The sequence below is a fragment of the Cynocephalus volans genome, chromosome 14 (assembly GCF_027409185.1).
Source record: "Cynocephalus volans isolate mCynVol1 chromosome 14, mCynVol1.pri, whole genome shotgun sequence".
NCBI lineage: Eukaryota > Metazoa > Chordata > Mammalia > Dermoptera > Cynocephalidae > Cynocephalus > Cynocephalus volans.
The window spans coordinates 17,350,464-17,364,121 of record NC_084473.1 but is presented as its reverse complement, the minus strand read 5'-3'; the positions used below and the strand labels follow the sequence as shown (position 1 = coordinate 17,364,121).

Genomic DNA, 13,658 nt, shown 5'->3' with positions numbered 1-13,658 from the left:
CTTGGTCATAATTGCCTTTTTTATTTTTTTGTCTTTTTCGTGACCGGCACTCAGCCAGTGAGTGCACCGGCCATTCCTATATAGGATCCGAATCCGCGGCGGGAGCGTCGCTGCGCTCCCAGCGCCGCACTCTACCGAGTGTGCCATGGGCTCGGCCCATAATTGCCTTTTAATTGGATTCTGTTTGTCAAAATTTTATTAAAGATTTTTAGTTCTATGTTCATTAAATAGTCTGTGATTTGCTTTTCTTGTGATGCCTTTGTCTGGCTTTATTGGCCTCATAAAATGAGTTCAAGAGCGCTTCCTCTTCTCTTATTGGAAAGTTTTTGCAGATTTGGAATTGTTTCTTCCTTTTAAATGTTTAATAGAATTCACCAGTGAAGCCATCTTGGCCTATGATTTTCTTTGTGAGAAGGTTTTTGAATATGAATAAAGTTCCTTTAGTTGATAATGAGTTATTCATGTTTTCTTTTTCATGTAGATCAGTTTTGGTAATTTGTATCTTTAGGGATTTTATTTTCTCACCTAAATTGTCAAATATGTTGAAAATAAAGTTTTTCATAGTATTTCCTTATTATCCCTTATAAATCTGAGCAACAGAGAAAATAGACTGATGCAAAAAAAAAAAAAAAAGACTGAAACAAATAAAAAAAAAAATGAACAGTGCATTAGGGACCTGTGAGGCTATAACAAAATAGCTGACATTTTTGTGTCATTAAAGTCTCAGAGGAAAAAGAGGGCAGGGCTGAAAAAGTACTGAAAGAAATAATTGATGAACACTTTGTAAATTTGGCAAAAAACATTAATTTACGGATTAAAGTAAGTAACCCCCAAACAGGACAAACCTGAAGTAATGCACAATATGACACATTATAGTCAAACTTCTGAAAACTAAAGACAAAGTCTTAAAAACAACAAGAGAGAAACCTTACCTATATTTTTTCTTATATGGAAAAAATAATTTGAATGATGGCAAATCTCTCATCAGAAACTGTGGAGGACAGATGGAAGTAGCACAGCATTTTTCAACTGCTAAAATAAAAAAACTTGTCAACCCAGAATCCATGTCTAGCAAAAATATTTTTTAGCAATAAAGGAAAAGTCAAGACATTCTCAAAAAAAAAAAAAAAAAAAACAATTTTAGGGCCGAGCCCGTGGCGCACTCGGGAGAGTGCGGCACTGGGAGCGTGGCGGCGCTCCCGCTGCGGGTTCGGATCCTATGTAGGAATGGCCGGTGCACTCACTGGCTGAGTACGGGTCACGGAAAGGACAAAAAAAAAAAAAGACATTCTCAGGTGAAGGCGAACTTAGGAAATTTGTTGGGAACAATTAAAGATGGAATCTTGTAACATCAGGAAGGAAGAAATATAAGATAAAAATGTGGGTAAATGCAATGGAATTTCCTTTTCTTTTTGAATTTATAAAATTATGTTTAGAGAACAAACAAAAATTATAATGTGTGTGATGATTCTAAATGTATGTAGAGGAGATATTTATACTAATGGGGAAGGGATAATTACGTTAAAAATAGGGAAGGGAAAAGAGATACAAAGGGAGGTAAGATCTTTGTAATTCTCAAACTGGTAAAATAATGATACCGATAGACTGTGATGTTAGATGTATATAATGTAATATCTAGAGCAGCTACTAAAAAAACTATGCAAAGAGTTGCACTCAAAAATACTATAAATAAATCAAAATGGAATGCTATAACAATGTTCAAGTAACCCACATGAGGCAGGAAAAAGAAGACAGATAAAAAACAAGTAAAAGAAAAATGAAAGACTCAAGTTCTAACATAGGAATAATTACACAAGAATAACTGCAAATGATTTAAATAAACTAATTGACTTAGGTAATTGATATAGGCAGAGTAGATTAAAACATGACTATGTGCTGCCTGTTAAAAGCTCACTTCAAATATGGCTGTACAGGCAAGTTGAAAGTGAAAGGATGGAAAATGATATATATTGCAAATGTCAATCAAAGGAAAGTAGGAGCAGCTATATTAATATCAGATAAAGTAGACTTCAAAAATGAAGAAAATTACCAGAGACAGACAAGAGCATGATATAATGACAAAAGGTTAATCCACCAGGAATACATAGCAGTCCTAAATATGTGTGCTCAAACACCAGAGCTGCAGCATAAAAGTATAAGAAGCAAAATCTGGTAGAACTCCCTCAACAATTGATAGAACAACTAGAAAATCATCAAAGATATAGAAAAACTCAAAAGGATCTAATCAATATTTATATATTGTTCAATAGAATTCATCCATTTTAAAGTGTACAGTTCAATAGTTCTTAGTATATTCACAGAGTTTTGCAACCATCTCCACAATCAATTTTAGAACATTTTCATCACCTAAAAAAGAAACCCATACTGAACAGCAGTCAATCCCCTTCTCTCTTCCCCCTAGCCCCTGGTAACCACTTATCTACTTCATGTTTCCATAGATTTGCCTATTCTAGACATTTAATATCAATAGAGTCATACAATATGTGATCTTTTGTGACTGCCTCTTTCACTTAGCATAAAGTTTTTAAGGTTCATCTATGCTGCAGCATTTATCAGAGCTTCGTTCCTCTTTGTTGCCTCATAATATTCTATTGAATGGGTATAGCACGTTTTATTTATCCATTCATCAGTTGATAGAAATTTGGGTGGGTGCTGCAGCTGTGAACATTTGTGTACAATTTTTTGTGTAGATACATGTTGTCATTTCTCTTGGATAGATACTTAGGTGTGGAATTGCTAAGGTACGTGGTTATGCTATATTTTGAGGAACTTTGAAACTTTTCTGGAGTGATTATACCATTTTATATTCTCATCAACAATGTTTGGATGTCTCAATTTCTCCACATTTTTGTCAACACTTGCTGTTGTCTGCCTTTTTAATTTTAACCATCCTAGTGAATGTGAACTGGTATCTTGTGATTTTGGTTCACATTTTCCTTATGGCTAATAACTGTTGAGCACATTTTTATGTTCTTGTTAGCCATTTGTATATCTTCTTTAGAGAAATGTCTGTTCAAATCTTTGCCCTTCTTACAACTGGGTTATATGTCTTTTGAGTTGTAAGAGTTATCTGCATATTCTAGATATTGTTTTTCATGCTATAGAAAATGTTTTAAATTATTTTTCAATTATTCCTATTATATACAAGTATGAGTATTACTGATTTTAGTATTGACCTAGTATACAGTGACCTTTCTAAGTTCACTTATTAGTTTTTAAAGCTTTTCTTTTGGAATTTTTACACAGTCATTTTTCACAGCTGTAAAACTGTACTCTTCCTTTCTGATTTTTGTGCTTTTCATTTCCTTTTCTTATTTTAATTGAACTAGCCGGGACCTCCAGTAAATGTTGACCTGTAATACAGTGTTGAATAGAAGCGATCATCCTTCCCTTGTACTTGATCTTAAAAACAAAGAATTCCATATTTCATTATGAACTAGTAGTTAGCTGCTATTTGTATTTCAATCGTCTAGTTTTTGTTGTTCTTATTTTCCCTCTTTACTTCTTTCCTTTAGGATTGCCAAGTAATTTTTAGTGTTCCTTTTTTATCTCTGTTATTTTTTTAGCTATACACCTTGTTTTATTTTTCCAGTGGTTGCTGTACATTATGATATATACCTTAACCTTATCATAGTCTATTACTATTTAGTTTTAAAGTGATCTTAGGAAACTACTTCACAATTATATTTTGTGCTCAAGATATGAGTTTATACCTCCAGAAATGACTAAATAAATCAGTCTTAAATTTCTTTGCATTCTTCCCTCCTCCCCCACCCACCTTTTTTAAAACCAGGTGTCTTTTGTATGGTTTTAAGTTTTCAAGGCTAACATAGATTCCCCCAAAACTACCTAGTTAACCAAAATAAAGTTGAAAGTACCATAATATATGGAGACTTCTTATAAGAGTTTTAATATAATGTGATTTCCTAATTTTAGGAAACTCCTCACTTCTATTCAGACACATATGGATATGAACTCTAACACTTGCCTTCTCAAGCAACATAATCCTAGTTGATTTATTGAGTTATTCGTTTTATACCTGTGCTGAAATTTTTTTTTAAAAAAACAACATTTTTCTTATAGATTATTTTGGCTTTATTTAAACAGGATGAATTAAACCTTGCTGATTCTGAAGTGGATAACCAAAAACGAGGGAAGCGGAATTATGAAGAAAAACAAAAAGAACACTTGGATACCTTAAATAAAAAGAAACGAGAGCTGGATATGAAAGAGAAAGAACTAGAGGTTATCCACTATTTTTTTTTTTCTTTCAGCTTACTAACAACCTTAGTCATGGTTATTAAATAGTGTTTTCCCTAATGTCATGTTTCAAAAAACAGACAAGTCTGAATTTCTGTTTCGTATAGAGTAACAGGTGTTTGGGTGAATCAACAGATGCAGAGGCTTTGGGACCTTCAAATAAGTAAGACTTGGACAGTCCCACATCACACCCCTGAGTGATTTAAAAAAGGAGCTCTCTGTCGGCTACCATAGCTCCTTAGATGCCCAGCTTTGCAAGGCAATAGCCACTTTGTGTCAAAAAAAAGGCAGCCCTATCTTTGAGTAGCTAGGGTGTGGGATGGGCTGGATTTTAGTTCCTACTAGACATGCTTGTTGACAATTTTAAGTAGCAGCTCTGTTTTTAGAGGAGAATAAATTGGAGACATTCTAGTCCTAACTAGAAGAATTCAGCTTTGTTTTCATATGTCTTAAGGAAAATGGTTTAAACTCTGTAATCCATTTCCTTATTTGTTTAAGATAATAATACAGAATGTCATGAATACAAAATAAGTACTATGTATAAAAGTGCTTTGCATTTAAAAATTTTTTACAAATGTAAAGGTCTTTTTATTTGTGTTTTTAATAATATTGTTGGTCAGAGTCCATCCTGAAGCACATGGAAAGCTATGTCTAACCTCAGTGCCCTGGGTGCCAGTGTTTTGTAACTGCTACTTTGAATTTGTTTCACCAGGAAGTTTTGGAGAGCTTACAAGTTATTAAAGTCATACACAGTACTGCAGTTTTCTCTTGAAGATTTATGATGACTCTGGACTGTGTGTTCTCAATATAAAGCTTAAATACCATCAGTATTAAGTGTAATTAAATTTCTTAAACGTAATAATTTTAATTTGCACAATTTGGCAGAAGTAGTAAAATGAATTTTTATATCAAAGAAGACTGTTAAAGATATTAAACATCTATCTTTTCAGGAGAAAATGTCACAAGCAAGACAAATCTGCCCGGAGCGGATAGAAGTAAAAAAATCTGCATCAATTCTAGACAAAGAAATTAATCGATTAAGACAAAAGATACAGGCAGAACATGCTAGTCATGGAGATCGAGAGGAAATAATGAGGTTACTGGCTGTTAGCTTTTTCTACTTTCTTATATTATCCATGCATATTATCAAGGCATAAAAATAAATGTTTATATATAAATCTTAAATGTGGGTGAAGTGTTAATACAGCAAATAGTTATCAGCTTAAATAGTCATTTATTATGTGTGTTATTTAACAGTAAACTTTTTTCGTCTGAATTATAAAACTTTTATAGAATGTCATTTTAACATAAATGCCTTTTTATATCTGTAAAATTCATATAGACGTGAAAATGTTCAGCTTCACAAGTAACCAAAGAATTGTGAATCAAAAGAATTAGAAGTCATTTTTTAAATACATCAAATTGAATAAGATTAAAACAACACTACTACCCCAAGTCAACAAGGTTTCAGTAAAACAGATATTTTTATATTACTGTACTGGTAAATATGGAAGTTCTAGTGTAATTAGAGCACAGATTCTGAAGAAAATGCCTCAGTTTAAATTGCAATTCTAGAACCTACTTATATATCTAACCTCTCTGGACCTTAATTTTCTCATCTGCAAAATGGATATAATTATAACACTTATAGGGCTGTTAGGAAGATTAAGTGAGATAATCCATAGTAAACAGAATATGTAGGAAATAAGAATATTAGTCATTATTATTCTTATTAAAGTCTTTCTGAAAAGCAGTGTCAAAATATTTTGTTGAAATTTTGATTGGTCAAGTAATTTTGTTTGCTATAACAGTTTAAAATGAATAAAACAATTTATGGTCAGAGATGTTTATTTCAGCATTATTTTATAGATATAAAATTTTATAGATATAAGAAGGCGTTCATGTTAAAATGTCATTCTATAAAAGTTCTATAATTCTGAAGGAAAATCAGAAATTGTGTGCAGTTGTTGGAGAGTAGTTAAATTATAGTAGAAAATTACAGCTATTCTTTATGAAGAACCTTTCATATTAAAAAAAAGACTGAGAACAGGAATGATCACGATTCTATTTTCAAAAACATTGGAAAACAATGGGAATAAACATCAAAATAGTAAGAACTCTTTGTTTTTTAAATAGGTAATACATCATGTTTTAAAAATACAATGTAAAAGGACACAGTAAAAAGTTTCACTTCCTATTTTCAGCATCCTCATCACTTTTCTTTCCTTTTACTTTATCTTATTTTATTAATGTATAAAGTATGCTTTCAGTATTTCTATATGCCAATGCAAGGTAATGTGAGTATATGTTATTTTCCATCCTTGTGGATACACAAGAACAGCACACTGTATAAGATGTTTTACAGATTGCTCTCTTTGATTTAATATATTTTAGAGATCTTTCCACATCAAAGAATAGGGTTTTCCTCACTGTTTTTTATAATTTCACAGTATTTAACCATGTCCTTTTCATAGATAGTTGAGTTTTAATCTAATCTTTTGCAATTGCAAATGATGGACCACAATTAATAAGTGTACATGCATCATTATATACTCAGGGTTTTTTAAATAGGATAAACTCAACATGGTCAAATTCCTCTTTCTAAGGATTGTACTCATTTTGCACTCCTGACAGCAATATATTAGAATGCCTGTTTCCCCACACCCTAAACGAATGTGTAATTATTGTAGATTCTTTTTGCTTATGGGTAGATTTCTTTAAAAAAGAATAATTTTTTAGAAAAAGAAGAATAAAAGTATCATTTTAATTTTCACTTCTCTTATATTGAGTGAAGTTGAACATTTTTTTGTTTCCATATCTTGAGGACCATTTATTCATATTTCTTTTTCTGTGAACTTTTCATATACTTTTGTATTTTATTTTTCCATGAAATTTTTTTTTACCAATTTCTAAGAGCTCTTCATGCATTTAAAGATATTAATTCTTTGTGTAAGAAGTGAGCAGCAAGTATTCAGTTTGTTGTTTTTTTAATAGTTTATGATATTTTTAACTATGAATCAATTTTACATAGTTGATTTATTTTGTTTTGTATTTTTTTGTTCATATGGCTAATAGATTTTGAACAAAGGCCTTTTTCACTCCTAGACTATAAAAGAACTCACCCATCTTTTCTTCTAATTCTATTACACTTTGATTTTTTTATATTCTAAATTTTTAAATATATTTTCATATATTTATAGACTTATAATTTCTGCACTGGTAGTACACTGATTTTTTAATTAAATTTTAAAGTTTTGTTATACTTGTAGATTCACATGGAGTTGCTAAAAAAGCATATGGGGCTGGCCAGGTGGCTCAACAGGTGAGAGCTCAGCCTTTTAACACCCAAGTCATGGGTTTGGATCCCCATACTGGCCAGCGACCATATAAATAAAGTTCAAAGAAAAAAAAAAGAAAGAAAGAAAGCATACTGTTTTAATTATTGTGGCTTTATACTTTTTTTATTCTCATTATTAATTAATGAAATTAGTAACCTGAGCAAAAGCTATATTTTTTGTGCAAAAACAATTTTAATTCCATGCTCATGCAGATAGTTCATTTCTCTTCCTATTTGTTATAAAATGTAAATAATAATTGTAATAATTAAGAAGCAGCTGGACCTCATACAATATTTCAGTCCTAGTGAATTTTCCCATCTGGGATTAATATGTATTGAATGGAGAAATTGCCTGGATTTGGTGGACATAAACATATATTACATTATTATAAATATCAAAGATGTTAAAGTTTCAAACATTATTGAAAGACTGTGTGTGTGTGTGTGTGTGTGTGTGTGTGTGTGTATTTAAAGTGTGCATACATACACATATATGTAACACGTATGTTTTAATTTTTTCTGCACCATTTGAAAGGAAGTTCCATATACAATCATCCCTTAGTATCCATGGGGGATTGGTTCCAGGACCTCTGCAGATAAAATCCACAGATGCTCAAGTCCCTTACATAAAAGGGCATAGTCATTTGCATACAACCTACACATATCATCCTATATACTTTAAATCATCTCTGGGTTACTTATAATTCCTTAATACAGTGCCTACACATCACTTCATTCACATAGACTCAACGTAGTATTTGGTGTGCAGCAAAGTCAAATTTTGTTTTTTGGAACTTTGTGGAATTTTTTTTCCTCAAATATTTTCTTTTCTACTTTATTTTATTTTAGTATTTACTTGTATGTATTTGTGGGGTGTAGTGTTGTTTCAATACATACATATACTGTACAACAGTCTGCTCTTGGTTGAATCCAAGGATGTGGACCCACAGATACAGAGAGCCAACTGTGTCATGATCCTTTACCTCTTGGTACTTCAACATATATTTCCTAAGAACAAGTACATAGCCACCATACAGTTATAAAATGCAGGAAACTTAACCCTGATAGAATCTACAGTCCAATTTCCAATGTTGTAAATTCTCAATGTCTTTCCTACTGTATAGAATGTAATCTAAGATCACATATTTCACTTACTTGCCATGTTATTTACTTAATGCTCTTTGGGTTTATCTGATATTTCCTTATAATTAGGTTCATGTTATGTATTCTTTGTCAGGATACTATATAAAGGATGATGTGTCTTTCTCTGGGTGTCACATCTTAGAGGCACATAATATTTTTCTCATCCTTACTGGTGATGTTAATTTTGACCACCCAGTTAAAGGTGTTCTTTGTTTTTTTCATTATATATGTTTCACTATTTTTTCCCTTGCAACTAATAAGCATTCTGTGAGGAGATACTTAGCACCTCTCCCAATATCCTGCTTTTCGTTATATTTTTAGGCCTAAATTTACCATCTTGTGACAATTCTTGCCTGAACCAATCTTTACTATGCTGATTACAAAAATGGTGGTTTTCCCATTTCACAGCATCCTCCGTGTTTATCAATCATTTATAAAAAAGAGCCTTCCTTCTTCCAGATTTATTGATTACTTATTCACCTATTGTTAATATGGGCTTAGCGATTCCTATTTTATTTAATGGGCTATTGTTTGTTTATTTTGATGCTTAAATTGTTCCATCTTTGGTCAAATAGAGCCTTTTCAAACTGTTTACCATGCTCTCTTCTTCTTCTTCTCCTCCTCCTCCTCCTCCCTCCTCCCTCCTCCTCCCCCCTCCTCCCCCCGCCCTCCTCCCCCCTCCCTCCTCCGTCTTCATCTTTGTCTTCATCTTCTTCTTGGAGCTTTTTCTTACTTTACGGCATAGCAAGGTGTTTCAAGCTCATTCTTTACCTTCACTGACCCGGCCTTGGAGTCAGTCATTTCTCCAATGAGCCCTGGTTCCTTTTAGAGGAGAATGTTACCTAAAAACAGAATTTAGGTTCTAAGGATGCTAATTGTTAACTGGGGTGGCATTTCTTCTAGGACTTTTCAGTGAATGGAGCTGAAAACATGAGTTCATATTGATACCTCCGATATCTTCAGCCACAGTCCAGTATCACAAAGGTCTTCACCTGACTTTACTCCAAGTTTCTGTCTTCCTTCTTCCACAGTAGGAACGCTGGCTGTCAACGTTAACATTTACTCAGTCCCATAATACTCAGCTACAAAAAGCAAATTTACTGAAAAATGTGCTTGCAATTATTTTTCCACTAGTATTTAGTAAACTTACTGTGTTCTAAAGTTATTTGGATTAGTTTTTTTCTCTTTGTTTGATGTGGTAGATGTTAACTTGAAGCAGAAATGTTTTCATTTGTTCTTGTTTGCATTCATTTTTAGATTTCTCCTGTCCTTGTTGATTTAATTTAATTTTGGGGGGAATATGTAGAAATGAACAGTGTTTCCAAAAGTCAAAGCTATACACAAAGTATATTCAGAGAAATATCCTCCCTCACTTATCATTTTCACTGCATTCCCTCCCACCTGCCCCTTGTAAGCACTAGTTCTTTTTTGTTTTCTGTTTTTGGTGTTTGTTGTTTGTGAAAGTAAGCAGGTCCATATGTATTTTCCTTTTTCCTTAGTTCCTCTACTTTTTTCACAAAAGATAGTCAGCTGCCTTGCCTTTATCAAAATAAAAGGGTTTCAGGATTAACAATATATCCTGAAAAATCACTCCATATCAGTTCATTGAGAACTTCCTCATTCTTTTTACAGCTTTATTTTACTCTCCTGTGTGTGTGCACGTGCACACACATTGATCTGTACTGTAGTTTATTCAGTTATTTTGTTTGTGCATGTAGGTCATTGCCAATTTTTTGCAGATATAGATAGTGATGTAATGAATTAATTACCGTGTGTGTGTGTGTGTGTGTGTGTGTGTGTGTGTGTGTGTGTGTGTGTGTGTGTGTGTGTGTTTTCTCGTGTTGTTAGATGTCTGTCTGTATCTTCATGGTACGTTTTCAGAAGTGACTTTACTAGATTGAAGCCTAAATGCATAAGTAGTTTTGTTAGATATTGCTAAATCTCCATAGAGTTTGTACCATTTTTGCATTTGAACCAACATTGTATGAGAGAGAATGCCTCCCCATAACCTTGCCAACAGAGTTGATAGTATAAGCTTTTTAATTCTTGCCCATCTGAAGGCTAAGAAATGGTATATTAATGTAGTTTTAATTACATTCCATCGTGAATAAAACTGAACTTTAAAAAATATATTTCAAAACATTTTTATACCCTAAAAATTATCTATGTATACTTTGACCATTACTCAGTAGTATTTTTTATTTTTTTCTCAAATTTTAAGTTTTTAAAAAATATGTATTATTAGGGATATTAGCTGTATGTTGCAAATTTTTCTTATAATTTGTTATTTCTCTTTTGAATTTGCTTATGTTATTTTTTGGGGGGGAATTGCCATGAAGTGATTATTTTTATTTAGTCCAGTTTGTCAGTCTTTTATTACATCTGGATTTGGGGTCATAGTTTAAAAAGCCTTTCTCTACATCTAGGTTATGGAGGAATTTACCTATTTATTTTTAGTACTTTCTTATGTTCATTTTTTATGTTTACATCTCTGATCTATGTGGAGTTTATTCTTGTGTATGGTGTGAGGAATAGATTTTATCTTTTTCCTAATGTCCGTGCAGCCATTTGAAAAGTTGTTTGTTTTCTAATTATTTCTTTAAAAATGGCTTATATGAATATGTTCTGTGTTTTTGCAGGTTCATAATTATTTGTCTTTAACTTACATATTTAAAGGATAGTTTAGCCTAATATAAAATACTTGGCCCATACTTTCTATAACAAATATCTTGTTTATGATGGTATTTGTCTATAAAGTCCTTTAACTTGTCCAGAATGTCCATATTCTGTGATTCTTTTCTTGGTATATGTTGTACTTTTTCAATATGTAGATTTAAGTCTTTTAGTTTTTTAAATTTTTCAGGAATTTTAATTATTTTCTCTTTATTGTTTCATTTTCTTGTTTGAGGTCTTCAGTTATACATATGTTGAATATCTTTGTCTTGTCTAATTATCATTTATCATTTTATCTAACCATTTTATCTTTTTTAAAATTTTGTTTGCTTTTCTCATTTCTGTTTTCTATTTCCATTAATGTGTTTTTCATGTTTCTATTTGCCCTTGTGCATCTTCTCATTTTCTCATTTTCTTTTTATATCTTTGGTTTTTTTTTTTGTTTTTTGTTTTTTTTCCCCCCTCCTCTCCTTTGGACTAAGCACTCACCTTCCCCACCTTGGCTTTTCCAAGTTCTTGCTTTACCTCCTCCTGTTGTCTGGTTTTCACCTTCTAGTGTTTACCTATTTTTGAAGTTCTTTTATTTATCTGTTCTTTCAGATCTTTTCTTTCTTCTTTGAGGTGTTCCTTCCTGGTAGCACTTGTCTCATGTTTTGTTTTAATTCATGGTGTTCAATTACAGTTTTTATCTACTTTGTGGCAACATTGTTCTAATAAGTATTTTTTGTCTGTAGGAGAGTTCTGCTCTTCTTCACCTCTTATTTTTCATAAATGTCTTTGTTTTAATGCTGTGCTTGTGTCTTTTTGGATATTTATTTTTTTAATGAATTGGATTTTCCTGGACTGGTTATTTGAAGGAGGATGAGAGGGGTAGCTGTGGGAGTGTTGGCCAGGGTTGCCTTTCATACTCAGCCAGGATCTTTCTTTCCCTCTCTACAGTAACAGGCCGTTTCTCTCTATATAATAGCACTTCTGAGTAGCCATGCCTTTTCTGCCTCTTTGACCTGTTTAAGATGGGGTGGAAGGATTCTAATGCTGACGCTGTGTACTTCTGTTCCATATTGACATCTGTCACTAGGGGAAACTTTTTTCCCAGTGTGACCCCTTACTTTTAGGAGGTATGTATTTGCTGGTATTCTCTTAAGATTTGCCACCAATGGGCCCACCTGAGCACTTGCTCACATACTCTCTCTGCCTTCTGTATGGCTTGGACTTTGTTCCTTCCCAGTCAGGGTTACACTCTCTCATTCTGTAGCACACTCTCATTCTGGGAGTATATTTTGCCTAGAAATTTATGAAATCAGCTGCTGCCAGGCCCCATCAGCACTCCCTGTTCTCCCCAGTTAAATATTTGAGATTTTACTTTTATGTTTTTTGTGAATGGTATTTATTTACTTAATATTTTGTTCATAAAACAGGCAGTACCAAGAAGCAAGAGAAACCTATCTTGATCTGGATAATAAAGTAAGGACTTTAAAAAGGTTTATTAAATTACTGGAAGAAATAATGTCACATAGATTCAAAACATATCAACAATTTAGGAGGTAAGTACATTAAAAATGTTACTACATATTATACATTTTTGTGTTTTCTTTGTTTTCACATTATCTTTTATAAATAAATTAAAAGTTACTAGATAACTCAGAGATGGCTGTTCATTGCTTAAATAGGTCCTTTGAATGGGAGCTCATTGGTTCTGAAACAGCTTATTTTCACCCTTGGACATTTCATGTTCTTAAGGGATAAAAGTGTTTGGTAAGACCTTTGAGGCACTGTCTCAGTTGGTTTACCATGATCTACTAGAATTGCATAGTTCTGTGAATGCAGAAAGTCTATTTTGTTTACTGTCATATCTCCAGTGCCTGTAACTGTACCGGAAATTTAGTAGGCACTTGATATAGATTTGTTGAAATTTGAATACAGGATCAGGGAAACTAGATATTATTTAACATACCCAGAGATGTGCAGACTTTCAGGGATAGTTTGACCCCAATTAATATCACAAGCAACAGAAATAAACCAGAGAACGCATGATAAGGAAGGGTGGCTCTTAATATTACTTGGATCCAAGGCAACCCTAGTCCTTCCGCTTGCTTTTATTTTTTCCCTGTAGCATTCCCTCGGCATCATCCTTTTCAGCTTTATACCCAATAGTCTACAATCGTAAGACAACAGAAATAAATACACACACACACACACACACACACACACACACACACACACA

General features: G+C 32.7%; 1 protein-coding gene across 3 annotated transcripts in view; it reads left to right on the top strand.

Annotated features, from left to right (window-relative positions):
- SMC6 (structural maintenance of chromosomes 6) overlaps positions 1-13,658 on the top strand; it is an 83,765-nt gene that overhangs the window by 56,334 nt on the left and 13,773 nt on the right. For all 3 annotated transcript variants that reach the window (XM_063079033.1, XM_063079030.1, XM_063079031.1), the window contains 3 exons: positions 4,129-4,266; positions 5,232-5,377; positions 12,853-12,978. In XM_063079033.1, the coding sequence (XP_062935103.1) occupies positions 4,129-4,266; positions 5,232-5,377; positions 12,853-12,978 (410 nt within the window). The remainder of the gene's footprint in view (positions 1-4,128; positions 4,267-5,231; positions 5,378-12,852; positions 12,979-13,658) is intronic.